At 44.9% G+C, this 22,001-nt stretch overlaps 6 protein-coding genes across 6 annotated transcripts; 4 read left to right on the top strand and 2 right to left on the bottom strand.

Moving 5' to 3' along the window:
• Positions 1-442: 442 nt before the first annotated feature.
• Positions 443-1,524, top strand: AOL_s00007g250 (uncharacterized protein; the record flags this gene model as incomplete). The annotated part of the gene is made up of 3 exons (XM_011120151.1): positions 443-688; positions 756-1,431; positions 1,493-1,524. The coding sequence occupies 3 exons, from the start codon at positions 443-445 to the stop codon at positions 1,522-1,524; spliced, it is 954 nt and encodes a 317-aa protein (XP_011118453.1).
• A 1,052-nt stretch (positions 1,525-2,576) lies between these two features.
• On the top strand, positions 2,577-3,815 carry AOL_s00007g249 (uncharacterized protein; the record flags this gene model as incomplete). The annotated part of the gene is made up of 4 exons (XM_011120150.1): positions 2,577-2,670; positions 2,742-2,823; positions 2,928-3,527; positions 3,644-3,815. 4 exons carry the CDS (start codon positions 2,577-2,579, stop codon positions 3,813-3,815), a joined length of 948 nt encoding a protein of 315 aa, XP_011118452.1.
• A 225-nt stretch (positions 3,816-4,040) lies between these two features.
• Positions 4,041-4,696, bottom strand: AOL_s00007g248 (uncharacterized protein; the record flags this gene model as incomplete). The annotated part of the gene is made up of 3 exons (XM_011120149.1): positions 4,041-4,259; positions 4,362-4,566; positions 4,653-4,696. 3 exons carry the CDS (start codon positions 4,694-4,696, stop codon positions 4,041-4,043), a joined length of 468 nt encoding a protein of 155 aa, XP_011118451.1.
• Positions 4,697-7,566: 2,870 nt separating this feature from the next.
• On the top strand, positions 7,567-9,051 carry AOL_s00007g247 (uncharacterized protein; the record flags this gene model as incomplete). Its single annotated transcript, XM_011120148.1, has 2 exons — positions 7,567-7,839; positions 7,924-9,051. 2 exons carry the CDS (start codon positions 7,567-7,569, stop codon positions 9,049-9,051), a joined length of 1,401 nt encoding a protein of 466 aa, XP_011118450.1.
• A 770-nt stretch (positions 9,052-9,821) lies between these two features.
• Positions 9,822-10,973, top strand: AOL_s00007g246 (uncharacterized protein; the record flags this gene model as incomplete). The annotated part of the gene is made up of 2 exons (XM_011120147.1): positions 9,822-10,098; positions 10,261-10,973. The coding sequence occupies 2 exons, from the start codon at positions 9,822-9,824 to the stop codon at positions 10,971-10,973; spliced, it is 990 nt and encodes a 329-aa protein (XP_011118449.1).
• A 942-nt stretch (positions 10,974-11,915) lies between these two features.
• On the bottom strand, positions 11,916-14,420 carry AOL_s00007g245 (uncharacterized protein; the record flags this gene model as incomplete). Its single annotated transcript, XM_011120146.1, has 1 exon — positions 11,916-14,420. The coding sequence occupies one exon, from the start codon at positions 14,418-14,420 to the stop codon at positions 11,916-11,918; it is 2,505 nt and encodes an 834-aa protein (XP_011118448.1).
• Between the last annotated feature and the right edge of the window lie 7,581 nt (positions 14,421-22,001).

The following is a 22,001-nucleotide window of genomic DNA, read 5'->3' as shown; positions in this document are numbered from 1 at the left end:
CTTGTGATTTGTGGCGGTGCTACGGTATGTTAACGAATGTTCGCTTCGCTCCATCTACCCGAAGCCAACCCAATCCATCATGTAGCTCTCCGAACCCCATACACCACATCGACGCTATAACAAGCCTCATGTATAGGTCTGAGGTTGTCCCATAAGCCACTACTATACCCCACACTTTTACACTTACTTGGACAGAATGGCACCTTCACGATCCTCCAGAAACTCGCTCCAATCGGTTGACCTCCGAGCCCTAGACTACCTTACCTCTCCGTCCGCAAACCTGTTATGTCCGATTTGCCATGCACCATTGATAACGCCGGTGCAAACGCGATGTCTACATACGTTTTGTTCAGCGTGCATATCACTTTCGCTAGAACGCTCGTTAACATGTCCCGTCGACCGGAAACCATTGAACCACGATGATGTCACTCCAGCCCCCATCATGATTGCGAATCTTGTGAATGATCTGGTGGTACTGTGTCCAAACCGGGAAAAGGGTTGCACTACTTCATGTGCAAGGTGGCTTGTTGAGTCTCATGTTAGAGAAGATTGCGAGTATGCAACAGTAAAATGTGCCAAAGAAGGGTGTGATGGTATGGTAGAAAGAAGAGAGGCCGAAGGAGATTGTGTACATGAGGAAGTAGAATGCGCATTTTGCCAAGGGCCAATTAGGAAACTGGATATTGAGGTAAGGAGCTTCAAAGCTAAAATACATTTTGTCGAGCATATTAGATGATTATTAACAACCTTAATAGGTGCATTACAAAGAGTGTCCCAAGCTATCTTCGGACTGTCGTCATTGCTCACAGTCCTTTCCTAATCCTGAGTTAGCAGACCATAAATTAATCTGTCCCGAGGAGGTTATAGACTGTGCAGCGTCACATTTTGGGTGCTCATATTCGTCTCGTCGATCTGAACTAGATGATCATTTATCGCACTGTCACTTTGTAGCCCTAACACCAATTCTACAGCTACACACTGAAAGAATAGAGACGCTGGAACTAGAGAATAAGGCAGTCCGCCAGAAACTCGACCTGCTAGTACCACCTCGGCCATTACCAACTCAGATGTCTGGTACAAATTCATCCACTACCAACGACTATAACTCTGCAGGACGCGATATGACATCAGAAATGCAGGATTATACATACCACCTTTACTCCGAGTATGAACAACTTCGATCAGACGTCGAAAGACTCAATGCGCAAATTAGAGAATTGGATGTTAAACAAGATATGGCACGGTTCAACGAGGGCCTTAGATACAACGATGAAATGGCAGGTGTAAGAGCAGCGATTAATGGGCTTAGGATGCAACTGCATTGGCTAGTAGCAAGCCGCAGAGAGACTGGAACGGGTGGGGCTGGATCTGCGGCTGGGCCCAGGAGCATTGGGGGCAGTAGCGTCGGCGGGGATGGTAGAAGAATGAGTGGTATGTTGTACATTCGACGCCGCTTTCGTACACGGTCTCACGGTGCTAACATTTTGAGAAGTAGACTCCGCTAGACAAGTTGTGAAATTATGAGTAGAGATCGGATATTTGGCGTTTTGGTGTACTTGGCTTTGAGAGATGTATATTGGCCTGTACAAATAGTTATAGACCCGGCACTAAAATTGTTCGCCGTTTAGCTTCGTTGCGAAGACTTATATCCCTCACTCTCGCTTGGCCATCGTGTAACCCGATACCCTTGAAGTGGGACATTTGAAATAATTCCTGATTGCGAATCATGACACCGCAATGACCATACCTCTATGTGGGAGTGGGATAATCCGAAATAAGATCAAGCTCGAAACCTGTCCGATGAGTTTTTAGCTTATCTAATCCAGTTACAAAAGACCGACTGACGGCTCCTTTATAGCATCGCTAACTTGTAATTACATATATCTCGATATATCTGAGTTCTATATCCCCACGCTGTGGTCAATGATTTACCTTGTTTAAGGTACAGAGTTGAGTGTCCTGGCATATCCCCCTTTCACGCTCAGGTCTTTTTTAAATTAGGCGCCGAAATACCTAGCATAAGCTCATTCGAAGCTAAATGCGGAAAATACACGTTGGATCCAGCTGCACACCATAGAAAACGGCATACCAACATGTTAACACCAACATGAATTTCATACATGCAACAAATATCGCAGCAACGAGACGGCATCTATGAGCTTGAATACCGGAAGCAGTCGTGCCATGCAGTCCCAAGCGGCGGGACGATCTTTTCGCAGGAAACCGAAATCGCGATAGTCCGCAAACGGCCAGTCAAACATCTTCAGTAAAGCAATTGATATCAATTGGTATCTCAGCTATCAAACGTCCAAGCTTCTATCTCAATGCAAACATGCTAGCCGACTACCAAGGTGCTGTGTAAGAAATACTATCTCAAGTTGAATAAAATGGCGAAGTCGAGGAGACCCGAATTTTTGTATTTATATCGCGGTATATCCTGCTTCTTAGACCCATTTATCTCTTGAGCAGACATCAAAAGCGCAGCCATAAATGCACCGCTAAGCTTTACAATATCTACTCTGTAAACTTAAGATCACTATTCATATTACCAAATATTACGACACATATTCTGCAACATGAAAGCCGTTCTCCTATTTGTTTTTGGTTCTCTTTTCAGGAGAGGCCATGCCGTTGGTATCGATGGTTGTGCTGCAGACAATTGTCTCAGAGGTATGTCAATAAACCTCTCCATTCAACAGACCTCTGCCATATGAATTAACCTGTCTGGATTTATCATATAGCGATCCGAGCAACCTCGAGACTTTCGTCTGCATCAGCTGCGTGTTCCGCATATATCGAGCAGACTATTACGCTTCCGACGGTGTAGGTATATCCACATAATATCAAGCACGCATAGACTGCTTGCTATATATAGGCACTTTCATGATTCAACGAGATATGCTAAGCTTTCTGAAAAAAAATCATAGAACTGTGACAGAGTACTACGAGATCTCTGAAATAGCCCAAGAAACGGTCTACACCACCCAGATCGACACTCTATTCGATACGTACACTTCAGTGATCGAAGATACAGCCACCACTACCCTCCCGGGGAGCACTTCTATAGTCACTGTGTATAACCGTGCCCTTAAGAAGAGACAAGCCGCGCCTACAATCCCTGCTTTTGCTTCTCCATGCTCCGGCGAAGTTCGGTTTACCAGCGCTTGTTCTTGCATTGGTGTATTGACCCCTAACATCGTTACGATACCGGCTCCTACGGAAACTTTGAGTATCACAACCACAACGACGTATACCACTGAGACTTATACTATAACTGAAGAGACTATTTCTACTACAATCACCGATGCTACTATTAGTGTGACCGATATAGTGGCTACGGAGACCTTACCGGGTCCCCAAGCTACGAATACGGTTACTGTTCCCTACCCCGAGCTTTGTAAAAACCCCACCCTTTACATCCTCGCGGCACCCCGCAACCTTTCGGTTCTGAATTCGGTGAACGTTGGAAGGCTCAACACTGCAGATTGCTGTTTGAGGTGTTTCACAACCCCAGATTGCGTAGTATAGTAAGTATCTATCGTTATTAATATTCAGCAATTGGCTACACAATTGTCAAGATACCCTACGTACACCTAGCCTTAAGATATTATTCTAAATTCTAACATTTTTATCTTCAAAACAGTGTTAGGAATTTAGCTGGGGTCGGGGTCTGTAGTCTGCTTACTACGAGGCCTGGGACAGCTCCAAACCCGGCATCGCCAAGGTGTCCCAATGGTGTCGGTGACACGATTTTTACTGGCACTCCTGGGTTTTTTGGAAAGGGGCCCTGCCAAGGTATTTGGCAATGGAACTAGTTGATACGATAAGCTATTATTTTTTGTTCTGCCGCATTCTTTAGTCCCACTACGGAGGGAGTGACTTTGCTTGGATCCGGTTGACTTGTAATGTACTTCAAAGAAACCAATTAAATGCGCCTATTGTTGGAAATGCGGTAAAATATACTCAACTGAGTGTACTATATAGAGATATATCTCACAATAATTTATTCTCGACTTCTAAACTATAAGTGGAAACATATATTATGTTGCGTCATTTTCAGGGGCTATCTTAGCAGGTACATCCTTTGCAGCGCCTTTAGATCCACCCCAGGTCAATCTCGATGGAATTGGCTTGGCTTGAAAAGCAGGTTTCTCCGCTGGTGGTGGTGGAGCCGCATCGGTGCTCCGGCAAACGAAGATTCTCTTAGTACCAACGACACCGCTCGGTGCTGCGACTACCCTTGTTCTCGCAGCTCGGTTCTAAGTTAAGATAATCCAAATCATTAGAGCCCCGCGTCATAGAAAATTTATATTATATGTGGAAACAGAGACTAAAAGGCCTCAACAGGACGCTCGACTCACCGAATATTCACCTTTACCCTTGATGTAAAGTGTCTGCTGAACAACCGAGTTACAGCCGTGGCAGTCGACAGTCATAGACTGGGTTTTCCATTCCGAGTACGTTTTGACCACAGCGGTTAGGCCGAGACTCCATTTGAAAGTCACCGTGTGGGTACAGTCTGGCTTTGGTGTTGGGGCCGGTGCATCGGGGGCGGCAAATACGATGCTATATATCGACAATATAGGATAGAAATATTAGACGAAGGTTACGTAAGAAGCGGCCTAGTAGTCTATCAAAGAAGCATTGCATACCCCGCGAACCCAACTGCACCAATGAGAATAGATGACAAGTGCATGATGGATTTTAAGATTCAAAAAATCGATAGACCGAGCTTTAAATTTAAATTTGCGGATTACGTTGCGATATATCGATAAGAAGTATAAAGAGAGACGACGGTTAGATAAAAAAAATGAATGACAAAAGACCTGTAATCCGCTCTCAAGCCCCAATTCCTTCTAAAGTGACTAATTCCAAGACTTCCCAGGGAATCCGGATCTTGGGTCGTGGGGATAGCTGTTATATACAGAAGCCTGACATGCTGTGTTGAGCCTGTTGCAGCGTCTACCAAAAAAATACACATTGATGCGAGCCGTCCATTTTAGGTCAGCCCAGCCCGGGATCTCAGGAAACCACGCCGCACCTAAACTAGTGGCCGTTGCTTAAAGCTCAATGCCGGGTGCGATGGAAAAAAAGTCAATTTTAAGCTTAAACGAGCGCGCCGGTGGCATTGTCGAGTCGGAACGAATGTGCTGGATCAGGTTATTTCGTGAAGCCACAACCGGTTCGTAGTGCGATGAACAAACCAAATCCAGGGGTTTAGAAACGTTATCATAAAGCTCGTATAGCAAAAATGTCTTGGGTTACAGCGGTTTCTGTTACTAATTGAGGACACCTCGATTGTGAATATCGAATTCGGAGACGTGGTCTGGGGACGCGCGTAACACTGCTTAGGAGTCTTGGGATTGCTTGTCTTGACGTTTACTTAATAGGCCGCTCATATAGTTAACAGTTGTTAATTGTTATTCAGGAAGGAGTCAGAAACTGGATTTCAAAAGGCATAATTCGCAATTGCTACTAAAATCACAGGTACAATGTACCAGAGAATTAAAAGGCACTTCCAAGATAATTATACAAATGTATGTACCGCCTATAATATAGTAACTAATAGTTCCTCTTTCTGAAATGAAAAAGGCTCTGGAAATCTGCCTTCCTTGAGGTTCAAAAGCGATCAATTCCGTTCTAAAGCTCCCATATTCTCGTCCCAAATTGCTACATATACACGGAGGCTCGAGGATTTGGCAGTGGCACATATCTAGATATCTTGAATTTGACCCGAAACAATTTGTTGTAGATGTATGTGTATCGACTGCGCTTTGATCTAATCCGCGCTTACTTTCGCTACGCCGAAACTCGGGTTCCTTAGAACTTAGGCATTAGTAAAATGAGAACTCGCAAGGAAGGTTATTGGCCTTCTGGCCCGACTAAGTAGATTCGAGGTACAAATTTGGTGACAATTTCTATTTCTATTGCTAGTGCGGAACGTTCGAACGCGCGACACATACCTTCGCGATCGCGTGCACGTGCGCAATCGAAATTTCGAGTCGACCGGCATGCATGTCGGCACATATCTAACGATACAACTTTGCGCAGCTGCAATGTTTGACAATTCTGTTCCAGCTCTTGGGATCAAGGCTATGGCCGGAAGTCGAGCGGGGTATATCATGGGGCAGTAACAGAGCTTTTGAACACAGTTCGAGGTCCTAATACGGACGAGTACCTAGATCCTTTACCATTGGCTGACTGCCACTGCATTGAGGGGTGTTATGCATCCATATTAGGCCCGGCGAAAGCTGGATTCGCAACCAATCAAAACATCGCAGTCCAAACATACTATGCATTCTCCAAGTGCGTAGTACTCAGCGAGAAAGCTCGAAGGAGGTACAAGCACCTGACCATAAGTGCTCTTGTAAACTATATAAAGGCTTGTATCAATATCTTGCTTTCAAAATTTCAGAATTGAACTCTCCTAGAATCCCGCCTGTTATCATAATAGCTTCGAAAACGACCAGCCAGTATTTTCCTACTAATATATTGCGTATATTACCATTAATTAAAATTCTCTCTTCCGATCCTTTCAGTCAGCTCCGACTAAGAATTCCAAACCTCATCCTCTTGACTATTTGCAACTCCTAACGAAACCTCAGCCTTGTGGATTTGTGATAATTATATCCAAGCCCGCACGCACGCCAACATCTCGAACACTGCTTCAATATCTATTACCTCTACCCTCTATACAACCTACACGCCATAATTCTGCAACATGCCAAGGTGTGTACAGTGTACAGTCTCGAAGAAAAAGGTAGGAAGGGCTACACCCTCACAAACAACTTAATCGAGGATGCTAAAGTGTTCTTTTACCCATAGTGTAACCCCGAGAATCGCCAATGGCCAGAATTATGCAATCTTTGTATAAAATCCGGGCTTCCTTGCTCCCCCGATCTTGATTGTCTGTTTTACCTTCGAGCCGGCATTTTGGAATGGAGGCCATTAAGCTCAGGGATTGGTCCTATTTGCAACGACGGATTACGTACTTGGAACACTTTAAGGGAAATACTACTAGGTCGATTGGAATCTGTAATTACAGAGGTCCAGTCTGAGGCTTCGAATGTTATCCACCAGTGCATAGCTAGGGGAAGGGGAAGAGAGGCTTACTTCCTTGCTGATCTTCTCGATAGAAAAGATTGCTATGCCAAAACAGCCATTATTTCCGATTATCACGATCAAGTGTTTGCTTCGAGGGCCTCCACGACCGGTACATATAAAAAAGTTAATAAGGCTCTATTAGACCGATCGGCGGGACTTCTATTTCGCTGGTTTAGGGGAACTACGGTAAATTGTTTCACGAGGACTGAGGTAGAACGTATCGTCGTTTCTTCGCCGATAACACGGGAAGAAGCCACTCAGCTTTACGCAACATTGAAAACCGTATCTAACAGGTGTAAAGATGGAAATTTCCAAGACATATATAATTCAGGAGTCACTTTTGGACAGTGCCAGGGTTCTCGCCTGGCCTTCGGCGATATTTTTGTGCGTATCGACCCTCCGCTGTTAAGGTATCTCGGGATATGGGATGGTACGAAAGAATCGACTCTCCAAAGTAACTGGATGGAAGGACTTTCCAATTTGATTAGTGGTGGAAATGCCGTCGGAATCTTGGATTCAATGACTCTACGACAGGAGTCACTCATGCAACTGGTATTACAAGGGCCGCGCAGTGAATACATGTTGCATAGTGTGGAGAAAGCCGTAGCTTGTGGGTTAAACCCCGCTGCCTTCCATTTGCCTTACTGCCTTGGTGAAATACCACCCCTAACAGAAAATAATGTCAGGATAATGGCACTCTCCGAAATCATTTTAGCTCCGATAGCAGGGTTACATGTGAATGTGACCCGACAGGAGATTCTAAAAAAAAGGCTGATTCCATACGAAGGGATTAATCTTAAATTTTTTGACGATGTACAGATGTCGCCATTGATGCATGCGCTTTATACGCGCCGTTATTCTGTCGTATACGCCATTCTCGTCAGTAAAAACCCCGCCTGGGTTGTTCAAACATCAAAGACCGCTCTTTCCGATATGCTGGAGCTACCCCACCGCGGAGGGAAACTATTTGGACCTATTCATGTGGCTGCGTGGACCTATGTGGCCTGTGAATCCCGCTCGAATTGCGATACTTATGCGACTGAAATATTTTCAAAACTTTGTCAAAATCCGATCCAGCTCGCGTCAGCTATCGAAATCGCCATAAATATGGAAAACAAGAAATTGGTCGTCCTTCTCTGTGAATTAGCGTTTACCATGATCCGCTCTCAATCTCATTATGGTGTGGCATACGGCTTATTGGGTTCCGTTTTACTAAATAAGCCGTGGAATGGGTGGGGATGGGGATGGAGAGGGGATTGGCAGGATGAAAAGTGGTTTATCTTGCTAGTTTCCCTCAGAAAGGAATTAAAAAAGATTGTGATCAGGGATCTGGCACCGCTTACACAATCACCTAGGGCAGCGGAAACCATCAGGCGTAGCGGAGATGCTGATAAGGAGCCTGATATAAGCGACAGGGAACATAACGACAAGAGAATTGGCTACGAAAGTCAGGCTGAGTTGGCTAGCACCGAAGACAATGGGAATCGCAATAGTGCCAATACTAAAGCAAGTCAGCAAAAACGAAACGAAACGCAGAATGAAAAAGACGGTTATGGTAGTGCTCAAGGTGGCAAGTCATTCGTGAATCAACAACATAAGCCTATGGTGGATTTCGATACTCTCAATGAATCGAAACCGGAAAATGACCGCCAAACCAGATCATCAATTGGAAGCAATCCCGCGCACCCAAAAAACCATATTCCGTCGTGGGGCGCCCAGCAACGGCAGTGGAAAGTCTCGGGAGGAAAACTGAGCAATGGTTCGGGTATAATGTCACTTGCATCTAAGGCCTCTGCATCTACGGCGTCCTCCGGCCTGAGCGTGATATCCTTCGGGGGGATGCCTTTTACACAACCACGAGGTAGGGGCCTCAACTTTGAAAAACCCGCGCTCGAGGAAGAGCCTGAATTTATGGATATCGATGGTATCCCAACATCGCCACCCTAGCTTCAATGGTTTTATGGCTAGCTGAAACAGAGAGATAAGGTTCTTACGTTTAACATGCTTGGTTTCTAAAATTGCTCTTGGGTTTCATTCAGATATACATTCCTTTTCATTTTGCCCCTCGGCGAAATCATTGTTAAGATCGAAAATGTTAGTACTTTAACGACCTGAAGCTGGAAAATCTCGAGTAAGCCGCGGCGATAGCTCTTCTAGGGCACCTAGCTCATGTTTAGGGGAAAAAAAATAGTATAGTTGATTTCTAAAACAAGACCGATTTTTAGTATAAAGGTTGAAAGGATGCTTGACTCCACGCAGTTGTTTCGCGCTCGCGCCGTCGCACAGCTAGAAGATGTGTTTCTGCTGTTGTACTTTTTGTCCTCATATACCTTACTATAATAGGAAATAATCCTAATTAAGTAAATTTTCCTATTATAGTAGCCCGTGCGCAACACCAACAGCCGATTGAGTTGCCGCCTGCAGGATCAATCGCGCTGCCGGTTAGCTCTCAGTTTCAGGGAGCTGAAATTGCAATTGGGGTCTCCTTAACCATCTATAACTCTGGATTGGCTCGATTGGAGATTCGATTTTCCTTTTCCTTTCACATAACGACATCTCCTGCATGAGCCGCAAAATGAGGCTCCAGTAGCTTCTCTATCATTACCTTATCGCATATATACTGCCCCAAACCTTGGTGCCTCTCAAGAGGGCCCCTTAGTGCACCTCCACATTCCTAGGCATCAACCGGCGCGCGACCGCTCAGTAACCGAAAAATAATGCGATTCCACCAACGTCAGTCGCGCACATTTCTCCTCTTTGTATTTCTTTCGACGGTCGCCCAGATATATACAACAGCGCAAGGAACTGGTCGGTTTTTTATACAACCCGAGGGTCTAGACGAAAGCGCCACTGGCGCCGATCGCTTCGATTCCTCGATTCAATGGTATATAGGCGATCAAGTGACAGTGCGGTGGGAGGCCGAGTTTGACACTGTCACTTTGCGACTCTGGCAAGGTGTTTTTGAGGGGAAATATTGGTATAATGATTTATTGAGTATGTAAGGTTTAACTATAACGCTTTATATAGTCATTGTTGTAGCGCGCACTATATAAACTTCAGGATGTCTAAGACATGCCATGACGCTAGTTACCATACTATCAATCACAATCATAGAAGTTACTAACTAGCTTGGATAATTTTAACGTAATTCTATAGGAGACGACCCAAACACCCTTTCCTACACATGGACTGTCGGACCCGTCCTTACACAAGCACAAACCATAAACCTTCATTTCCAACTCCTGGATTCCTCGAATACGGAACGAAACTTCAATTCCAAAGATTTTAAAATTTACAATCGGACCGATACATTAACGGAAACGCTTAGGACAACAACAAAGGAAAGGACGGTTACTAAAGAGGTGACAGTGACTCCCGGCGTGGATATCGGCAGCAGCAGTAGTCCGAGGAGTACACCTACCGATGTTGAAACTCAGACAACACCTGAAACTGGGAGTGATGAAGCAAGTACGACAAGTAGTAGCGATAGTAGCACTAGTAGTGAGACAGAGGCAGTGACGAATATGGGTGCAAGTACTAGTGCCGCCGCGGCGACAACATCGAATAGTTCTGCCCTTCCCAATTCGACGGGCACAAGTAGCGATAACACAGCTATGAAAGTTGGACTCGGGGTTGGACTCGGAGTCGGGCTTCCATTGTTAGGTCTGATCGGTGGGGGTTTATACTTCTTGGGCAAAAGACGTGGAGCTGGGGGAGCGGGCAATACGTTACCAGATATGCCGTCTGTACCACCAGTAACTTCGAGAGGGGCGGAAACTGGGTGGTACCCTGGAAATACAGTAGGCGGTATTGAAAATACAGGCAGCCAAGTTGGTGGGGCTATGGGCTTGCCGGGTGGAGGAAGATGATATCGATAAAAGATCTTTGGTAATTCTTTTTTTTTTGTTCCCTTGTCTTTGACAGCCTAGCCAGCGCAGCAGTTTTTTATCTATTTTTTTTGTGAAAGACAGATATATAATGAAGAACATTCAGTGTAATATATTTCTTTGGCTTATGTAGTATATATACAGGAAGAAGCAGGTTTTGGAACCTGCTATTTAGCTTTGATATTTATGTATGATATAATGATCGCGTGCGCATGATAGTCGTAATTATACGGGATATCCGGTGTCCAATCATTCGATTTAAAAATTTACTCTACTATCACAACATCTTGGAAAAATATATCAAAGGAGGGGAATTGGTTTTTATTGTTATATAGAGAAAGAGTGACAATGATATCGATAGCGAATGAATAAGGTATCAAAAGAAGCTGGAAATCAAAAAAGACTTTACTCGGAAAGTCTGTTAAAAGAGAAATCAGAAGAAACAACGTGCCCACATGATATCGACGCCAAATAAAAGGTATTTTGATGATAAAAAAGAAGTTATCCCTCCCCCATGAAAAATCATATTACAAATTTCCGTTAGATCAAAAAAGTTGAAAGGGAAAGAATAATCAAAGAAACCGCTAAATCGCTCACAAGGTATATCAGACGTAATCAACGTGAGGAGAGAAGTTGAAAGAAGAAGAAAAAGTAAAGAAAAACACGTCAAATGAAATAATGAATGGTGGTCATAGGCATATCGCCATGTAATGTAAATGGTCAAAAAAGCAGAGTTAAAAAAAAAAAAACAGAACCGCGATGCCATGTGCATATCTACAAAAAACATTGGCGCGCTGTCTTTCATGCAACGGGAAGCACAAAACCGACAAAGGAGATTTATTCGGACTTTTGGGATATATCAAATGCCAAAAAGAGCAAATATAAGATGCAAATGTTTACGACAAAGGAAATTTGTTATTATGTTCAGTGATGAGTAGAAAGATCTCGAGAAGCACGGTCTTTGACGTATGCTGCGGATGGTGGACGAGGGAGGTTGACCTCGACGGTTGGGTAGCTGTTGTTGCGGGAGTGGATGCTGGCGGTACGAGGACTCTGGCGTTGAAAGGGGAATTCGAATTCCTCCAAGTCATTGCGTGGAGATGCGAAATGAGCTGGTGGCGGGGAGTTTCGCTCGTTCACGACGGATGGCTTTCGCGACTTCTTTTGCTTCTTGCCGGAGAGTGACTTGAGGAATCGGACAAGGGCCCTGATGAAATCGTCGAGTGTTTTACCGACACCGGAATTTTTCTTCCCTCCACCAGTGCGCTTCCTAGTTGGGAACTCTTCACTCTTGCGTCCAACGGCGGCGGCAAAGGAGTAGTCGAAGGTGGGCTTGAAGGCTGCTTGTGGGCTGAGTTGATTCATATCAGGGCTAGTGGCAAGCTCGTATGCAAGAATTTGATCAAGATCCTCCTGGATGGCTCGAAGTCGGCGACCCTCAACAGTAGCAACAGTCATAACAGCTGCAGCTGCGACGTCAACAATGTAAAAAGAGTTGATAGTGCTGCAGGCAGCAGTATTAACGGACAACTGTGCTGTGCCGAAGTCAAGAGTGACGAGCGGTTCATCGTGAGTTGAAGAGCAAATAGAGATGCTTCCATCGGCTCCGATAACATCAAAACCAACACGACCATTAACAACGACGTTGAGCCATCCACCTTCCTCGTCCTTGGCTGGGTGGAAAAGAGCAAATCCCTTACCAGGCTCGTAGACTAGTCTGCAGCATTCGGCTTCGTCACCAACATCAAACTTTGGGTTCTTTTTGATGTCATATTTCCTATCCTCTACCATGCCGGCAACCTGAGGATAAATCAAGGCAACGACACCAGAGGCCTCAAGAGTTGGGGCCTCGAGTTGGAGATGGATGACTGGAATTTCAAATTGGGTAGCTGGGTTCGATCGGTGAATCTTAAGATCGGAGAACAAAGCATCTTGTTGGTGAGAAGGATGAGCAGAAAGACGGTAGAAGGCAGCGCTAGCGTCGGCACCAAATGTGAAGTGTTCGGCACCAGTGAAAGTGAAAGAATCTTCACGGAACATGCCCATGGAGAAAGTCTGGTTCGCGATCATTTGGCCGTTGGCGACATTCCACAAGCTTTGGAACTGGTTTAGAACGACTGGGGACATAAGACCAGAAACGAAACCCTGCTGGCTTTCTTGAGCTCGCTCAACTAGCATGTTGACTGCAGTTGGAGTCCGCAATTTTTCACGGTCAACGTCCTCGTGAATTGGGCTGAAGGCGATGCTTCTGGGGGAGAAAGTTGCAGACTTTGGGGAGGCAAAGCTAGCTTTGGCTGGTGACTGAGCAACTGGTACATTCTGGTGAGGAATGTAGGGTCCGAATACTTGAGTTCTTGTAGGAGAGAACATGGCTGCGCTTCTCGGGGTGGGGAGAGCGGCAGATGGAGGAGCTGGAAGGACTGCGAATGTTGCGCTGCGAGGGGTGGAGACCTCTGGCTTTGGAATATTGTTGAAGTTGGCAGTTCTGGGAGTAGCAGTGCGAGGAGTAGCCAAACGGCCAGCCTCGACATGGGCTGCACTCCTGGAGGTCAATGGTGGAGGGCTAGTAGGTAGTCTTTCACCATCTTCGTTTGTAACTGGTGATGCCAGAGGGGCGGGGACCTTGGCGCCCGACTTCGCAAGGGCTCTTCGCTCGGCGAGGGATAGACCGGATGATCTGATAGCCTTGGCCAAAGGTAGAGATGGTGAAATTGGGGTCTTTGGGGTAATTGGAGTCATTGGAATAGTTGCGTTAGTTATGGCACCCTCGCTCTGCATTGTCATTCTGCGACCGTCGTTTAAAACGATCAAGCTGGTAGTTGCCGGTGGCCTTGGGACAACAACTGTCTCGGGATTGAATTCTTTCATCAGATCAGCTGCAGAAGTCTGGATGCTGAGTCTGGAGGACTTTCGCTTCGATCCATTCTTCGACATATTGGTCACGGTTGGGCTGAGAGGAGGGACTGGGGGAGCATCTGCAGCGGCAGTGTATCCCGAGTCTCTACCAGACCGGCTGTAATTATCCCCAAATTCAGAGGCCCCAGAGTAGTTGGTAGAACTGGGAGAAAAGCACTCCGTTTGGTCTTCTACGTCCTCAACAGTAAGAAGATATGGAAGAACTTGGGACTTTCTCCTAGCCTTTGCAACTTGTGTCGAATATCCAGAAGGGGCTTGACCTGGCGTTGGTGGCATAAGAGTCAACTGCAGTTTGTATCCTTCCATGAGCCCGGCGGAATCTGGAGGTGTTGGAAGTGGCATCTGAGCATATTTTAGAGTCGTATTCGAGAATCTTGGCTTTGGCGGCTCCGAAAGCTTGACATTTGGCCTCCTCTCCGTAAGACTTTCCGACGAAGAAGAAGGGGAATTGGCCCTTTCCATTTCAAACCTCGCAGAGGTCTGAGGAAGAGCGAGAGTGGGTCTGGCTGCCATTGCAATATTAGATAGCAAAGCTTAGAGATTTTTGATATCTCTTCAACTGCTGAACAAATAACAAATAATAACAAATGCAAATATATATATGCGGATATCCCAAAAAGTACAAGTTGCCGAAGCCGATAAATTTATTGTAGATAAAACAAATAGGCGAGCGATGCAAGAACAAGTCGAAAACGAGAGAGTGATTCGGTCTGATATAAATAAATATATTACTTGTGAGAGGATCGGAGATTTCAGAAAGATATATCTGTTCGCTCGCGCGAATACGTTGTTAGACGTCTCTAATATCTGTTAGAAACGAGTGTCTGTAGGTGTGTTTGTGTTGGGTGTTGGAAAGTCGGGATTGTGTTGTGGCACTAGCGACGGCTCGGATGCATCGATACAGCACAGTCGTACAAGTACAGGTACAGCTAGCTGCAGGCCGGGACTGGTGAGGATTGGTATCAGGATGAGGTAAGTGATCCAGTAAAATCTAATGCAAGGCTGCGGCAGAGACCAACGCTGATTGATTCGTTTGGAAGCGTTGACGGACAGACGGTCACTGTGCAGTGCAGCTGTGGTTCAGATCTTTGCTGAGCTGCGGTGTAACCAAAGTTCCTGGCTGGGGAGGCACAGACACAGCACAGGGACTTGCTTGGAGTCGAGGCGAGGCGAGTCGGGTTCTTCCTCTTATTCTTATTCTGCTGCTGGGGATTTTGATTTCGGATTCCGCAGGCGAGGACAGCAGGTGCCACAGATATACAGACAGAGAGTATCTTCTGATGGCACAGCGAGATGAGTTATATTAGATTGGCCAAAAAACAAAGGAATCAAATCCAGATCAACTGAATTTCTGAGTTCCCTGATATACTTGCTGCTGCTGCTGCTGCTGCTGCTGCTACTGTATGTATGCGTAAGTATTGCAGTTAGGCTGTCTCAATATAACTCCCAGCCGGATTATGTATTAGTATGGCACGTCGACAGGCAAAAAAGAACAAAAAAGGATATTAAAGCAACGCCGTCGATACAGGAAAACACGAAGGAAGAAAGAGTAGGAAAAAAAGGGAAGAAAAGAGAAGACTTTTGGTAGTGAAGCTGCACGGGGTGGTTGATATATACTAACCGGGTCGCAATCTCTCTTGCGAGCCGGAGAGCCTGTAAATTGACAATCAACTCTCGACACTGCGCCCATAATTCAAACTAGCCGAACTGATGGTTGAGATTTTTATTTCCAGCCCGTCCAATCGCGGCCCAGATTTGGCGCTTTGAATAGAGATCAGGTATTATGCCTTGCCCGGGTTTGGATGGTGGGCATCGTGGAGGGGTGTGCCCGGTGGGCGGCTGCCACACAGCTGCACAGAATATTAGAATAGAGTGAGTGTATGCATGTACGCATGCATGCAATTAACTCAATATCCTTTTCTGCTGCTGCCTCTTCTCGTAGTGTACTGCGAGATCATATGATTCTGACTAGTTAGTTAGCTAGCCATTCTATTTCCAATAGAGGGACAATGGCAAGCTAAAAATGTTGAGCTCTTGACTCTGAGCGAGAGAGAGTGCGCGAGTGTGGATGAGAGATATCAATGCAACCTTCGCGTCGCCTACAAATGGCCGTTTTGGGGATCGAAAAGCTCTATTTCTGGTCGTTTGTTCTTCGTCACGAGCATTCCTTTTGTTCGCTTCCGCGATCCAATATCGTTCCACGGCGTGGGAGATACACATACATCTCGCATGAACCATCTGCAATCTACAGGTAAGCGTGTCTTCGAAACCAAAGTAGCGTCTTTTTCATTCTCTTAGCTTTTCGTACCATCTAAATGATGCATCCGGGCGATTCAAAGACATTCCCAGGTAAGTCTCCCTAGATGGTATGGTCTGATACATCGAAGATGCTGCGAAAACCCATCAGCTGGTCTGGTACCGTCCCACCTATCTGCGCCGGAGAGATACACTTACCTGTCAATCCCCCATAACTAGCTTCGAATTCTGCCGTCCCTCGCATCAAGCACGAAGAAGAAACCTGCATCTGCATCGGGTCTTCGTCAAACCTTGCAGGATGATTGGTTCCGAACCAGGAACATGTGGAGAGCACACTAGCCGGGATGCAGGCGCTTACAACTGACGTCCAACTGGCCAGTCCCATTGGACCCTGCAACCACCAACCACAACGCAAGAATTACGCCCTTCACCGTTTTCAGTTACTAAATTTACGACCGTCTGAGCGTCAGCTACGTTGTGGATTTCCTTTTTCCTCGCAGTTTTCCGATCGAATGTTTCGAGATCGTCTTATGAGAGGTCGACGATGCAGGGAGTAAAAGGCTTAGCGGTTGATACCTTATATCTATCCGACTTGATTCCCTTTTCCCATTCACTCCGAGCTCCCAGTAGGGATTCCCTCGAGTTCTGTTACACGATAATCGCTATCTATCAAAAGATCATGATGCAGGAGCTTAACTCGGTACTAGGATCCCTAACCCACAGGTAAGCTGTTCCCAGTAACCTTTGCTGCAACCATTGTCACACAAGAATCACCCAAACTTCACTGCATGATACGAGTACTCTCGTGACATCGAAAGAGAAAAAAAGTCTTTAACGGGTAAGAAAATCGACAATTGCCACACCTTCTCTACGCAAGTGGGGTCTTTTTCTCCCAAAGGCACCTATCATTTTATGAGATCGTCAAGAAAAGACATTCTTGCGTCTTTCCCGTGTCCTTCTTTGCATCCCTCTCGCCTAAAATATTCATTCTCTCCGAAACTCCACACCACCTTTATAAATTTTCTTCCCAAGTTTTAGCCTTTAAATGCCAATTTTTTCTCTCTCCTTGCCTTTGGTAGACATCCAGACCGCGATCCACATTTTCTTGGTCCGAGTCCTGCAAGGAATCAAGATAGGATGGCATCCGCCCGCACAGCCGAAACGGAATATGCTTAGTATCACAAATTTATCCCACCCTTGATGTTTTTTTCCCCCATTCCCACCCAAATACCATCTCTGACGGATAGAGAGGAGACAAATTCCCCCGGTTCAACCCTATTTTGGTAACCTAGGCGCCTAATTACTCAACCGAATTGGTTCATATCTTCATCGTCTATCATACATACATGAAGTACTGCACCCCACGTCTGCAGAAGCCCAAAAAGCTTGCTTCACCCTCGATCATCAATTAGCGTGTACATATGTAACGTGGCATGCACGTGAAGTGCATTTTGTAACATCCTATGTAGACGTTTCATCTTTTTCGTGACACGAATACCACCCCATGCGAGAAGAAGTACCATCCCGATTCATCTAATTAATTTCCTGGTTTTGAATACCTATTACAAACGGCAAGAAGCCGCTACCCTATCGGCAAGGTATTCGGCGGCCGGGTCTGCTACCAACCGAGAAACAAGGCGTGGGTGAAATACATCTTTCTTCTTTTTTTTTTTTTAATTGTCTGTGCCGGTGTTTCTGTATATGATCAGGCGCATTACGTCTGCAAAATGTTTCTGAGCCGTCTCATCTGCGGTATCAATTTGTGGCACATTTTAGGGTTCAAATTATATGATTGGCGATTATAATATTAGTATACTATGTTCAATAGCTTAACGTCTTAACGTTCAACTGACGTCAACTCCTGCGGCGTGATTGAATCCTATATGAAATAATCCTAGACGAAGCGCAATGTACGTCTGACTGCAGGTCAAGGTCGTTCATAAATTCAAGTTTTTAATGTATACGACTAGACCCATCTTGTATGATTGAACCCCTCAGGATCAATTTAATTATTGGAATCCTTGATCATGAAGATGTTCTATGAATTCTATTTTGTTTTTATATAAAATGTAACATTCCTCAGCGGACAGCCTATAGACTTCGTAGGCTATGCCGATGTATACGTCTATGTACCCAGGACTGGTCTCATGCTCAGCCCAGTCGTTATCGATAAAAACGAATTATAGTCCATGCTCAAGCCCTATCGGTTTTAAGGTGATACTTTAATTTACCACTGTTGACTGATTACCCAAACGATTCCTAGTCTGAAACTCTACAGGCCGTAGAATAGGAAATTACCAACCGTCGGCGCTGCAGCCTGAAAACGATAGATTTCCGACGCATGGCCCGGGCCCCAGCTGATCCTTTAGGACCATAACCTGAACACTTTGCTAGAATATTACCGGATACTTCTGTTTTATCTGAAAAGATGGAGATATCTATGCCTCCGATTTCGGTCCTTGATCGATCATTGATTCATCGCAATGCAATGTTGCAACCATGACTACAGCATCCCGCCCCAACCCCACCTTAACTCGTCGCATCGCATAAAATATTGCATTATCGTTATCCTTATCATACATATCAGATGCATAAGACATCGCCCCTCCACCAAATCCCCACCACTCATCGAAACCATGAATTTTACCTCCTCGGCACGGAATCACGGAGAGGCAAGGATGAGCCTTTGCCCCCCAGACCAAGACAAGCGGCACAGCACTAGTATACTGCGTACTCAAACGTAATTCTCGCCTTCACAGCTGATCCTTAGATTCAAGAATCGATCAAAAAAGATGCGGTACGACTGGGGATCCCACAATGGGAGTAGTCCGGAGGCAAAGTATTGTTTTTTTCATTGTTTTTGAACTTGAGGTCTGGATCGATGTCCCAAACCCGTTAATGCATAAACGAAAAAACGACAAAGACAAGGCAGCAAGCCTTTGTTATATTCATGAATCGAGGCATTGTTTAGGCCCATCACGCTAAATCCGTATTATGTAGATAAATTCTCCGGCTGGATGAGGTTCTAAGTCGTCTAGACCCTATTCAGCCTAAGAGAGCATGACTTCCCGCCAGTACATTGCATTGCATATGTTACGGCTGATCTTCGAATTCCAGAGTTGCTAGGTATATGCAATCAATAATTTTTCAAAGACCGGAGCCGAAATTCAACCTGCATCCGATCCTATCACGGATTGGGGAAAGTCCCTCCAATTCCAGATCGTCGATAGACTGTAATCCCCAAAGGGTTCGCATGAATTATGAAAAACGCCATTATCTTGGATCACTGATCACAAGATCCTCATGAATTCTGAGACATTCGAGTAGGCCTGAAGTCATATTAGCGCTACCCTTTGAATTTATTGAATCCTAGGTTAGGCTGATTTCACTTGACTATTCGAGTAATCATATTGACCTTCATGGTCACCCGTTTTTTTTTTTGGGGACCTACTTTCCTTTGAGTTGTGAGGCGTTGTAAAATTGACGCCATGGATGCAAGGACCATGCGGGCGCCTTCTTGGTGACGGCACGCGCACATGCACGTGTGCGGCATAGAAAATCGCATTCAAAGATTCAGGCTCAATCTAAAGAGGATGATATCACTGGCCCGTGTTTTTCCGTAGATGAACGGAAATTAATGTATTCTTCATTGCGGGGGGTTAAAGTTCCATTGATCGATTATGGGCAAAGCTCGCGAGTCGCGACTTTTCAGTGTCGCAGGTTTCATGGAGAAGGATTAGAAAGTATAGTTCAGAGCAACCATGCAATAGTTACAATTAGAATTAATTCGTAGTTTAGAATCAGGATTAGATTGGTGGCGAACCCCTCAATTGGATGTTATACATCCCCCCTCATTATCACTTCAAAGATTCAAAGACCATCAGGAAAGCGTTCGAACGTTCGAGCTTTGCATTGCGTCATTACATGCGATATCGCACCCCAGAAACCCGGAATTCAAATCAAACAACACAAAGGCACTCCCGCAAACCAATTGCATGCATGTTCCAAAAATCATATCCCGGTACCTTCGACGCACCTTCGCCACCAACAGGCGCCGGGTTTTGCACCGGTTAGTTATCTATTGTTTCCTATAAGCGATACGGGAAGAATTGTGCCTTTCTCCTGTGCCAGTTCCAAACATGTATTCAGACAATGTAATATTAATGCAAAATGATGTCCCGATTGCGCTGCAACAACGGCAATTGCAAACTGCAACTTCCCAACTTATAACATTTGGCTCGTCAGCTTTGCCGCACACCGACATATGACCCTGCTCCCGGCCACCGGCCCGCTGCGTGTTCAGGGATGTTGGGACATGAAATTTCACTGGATTTGCATGCCTCAGGTCAAATATATACCCCGCTTGGTGGCTGATACCCCTCCAAGCCTGGCCGATACTATTATAGCATAAAATTATATAACTGATATACATAGTTATGAAATAGCTCATATTTTGCAGTATCTTTGAGATGATGTTACTTCTTATCTTAATATAATAGATAATAATACTTTGGGTTAGTAGAATGTCGAGACTTTGGTGAGTGGTTTTCAGGACTGATCAAGTAGAGATGTTGAGCGGATTTATATTTAGTAAAACCACAGGAATACCGTCTTCACCTCAAGTGCCGGTGCATGTTTTGCTGAATTAAGATACCAATTGGCTAAACCAGCCGTCTATATACATATATACATATATACATATATACATACGTCCGCATCTGCGGGTGGTAAGAAAAGGAAACACGGCTTATGAGTTCATGAAGCCTGTTTATCTTTAGAAAACTCTTTATAGTACACTATCGGATCAGGTAGCTTATCGGCATCCTCTCTCACCAATAGTCCCATATCATACATCAAACCGAGGCTCAACCACAAAGGCGAAGTAGTTATTCTATCTCCTCTCGTGGGATGATCCTCGACAATTTCGGCTTGATCTAACACATCCCTCATGTATGCTGACCGATAGTATAAAGCCTCCCATATGAAATAAAATTTAAACTTCCTATAACGACAAGAAATATGGTTCATCCTTCCTTTGTCTGGTCGTGACCACTTGGTAAGCTGCATAAGGTCCGGAACTATTGGTGGTTCATCTAGTAAGTCGTTTGGTCCGTTAAAAATCTCATCGAATAGGCAGCTATTGAAATCGTGTTGCCCGAAGTAGTCGTACAAGTCGATTGACTGAAATTTATTACAGGTATCTTGAAGGATTTTAGTGCCGTATTCCGTCATACGAATGTTAGCCTTCTCAAACTCTTGTATTAAGAGTGAGGAGAAGACTATTGACCGATAATCTGTTTCGTGTCCTCCGACTATATAAGGTTCTACGTCGATTGGATGTGCGTATTTTGTAATAGCTCCCGGCTTTATGTCATCATACTCGACGAATAATCCTTTGTGTCTTTCATACCCCCGAATGGGTTCAGTACACGTATCGATAGGAGGAGGTGTAAGTAACGTGTTGTGTCTTTTGGATATAAAAAAGGGCAGCCTATGGCGCTGGCTGCACACTGGCCATGGAGGGTAAATTATATGTTTGGGGAGAGCTAGTGAGGTTGAAAGCGCCCTGCGATACATAGTAGTGGTTTAGATTGGCCAATTGGTGTAGTTAAGATAGACGTTTGTGTCCGAATGACGATGAATGACTATAAACATATGTGTAGATCGTGTCGAAAATCAATGAGACCTCGAGAAACCTTAATCAAATAGAGTTATATAATTATACACAGTCCATGTAAAAGAAAAAAATCATGAACCATGATATTAGAATACAAAGGGTTTTTGCATGAAGAATCATCAGATTGCAAAGTTTATATCTTAAGGTAATAGGTACATGTA

Source organism: Orbilia oligospora, assembly GCF_000225545.1.
Source record: "Orbilia oligospora ATCC 24927 unplaced genomic scaffold scaffold00007, whole genome shotgun sequence".
Classification (NCBI taxonomy): Eukaryota; Fungi; Ascomycota; class Orbiliomycetes; order Orbiliales; family Orbiliaceae; genus Orbilia; species Orbilia oligospora.
The sequence above is the reverse complement of the archived record's forward strand: the minus strand, read 5'-3'. Positions and strand labels throughout refer to the sequence as shown.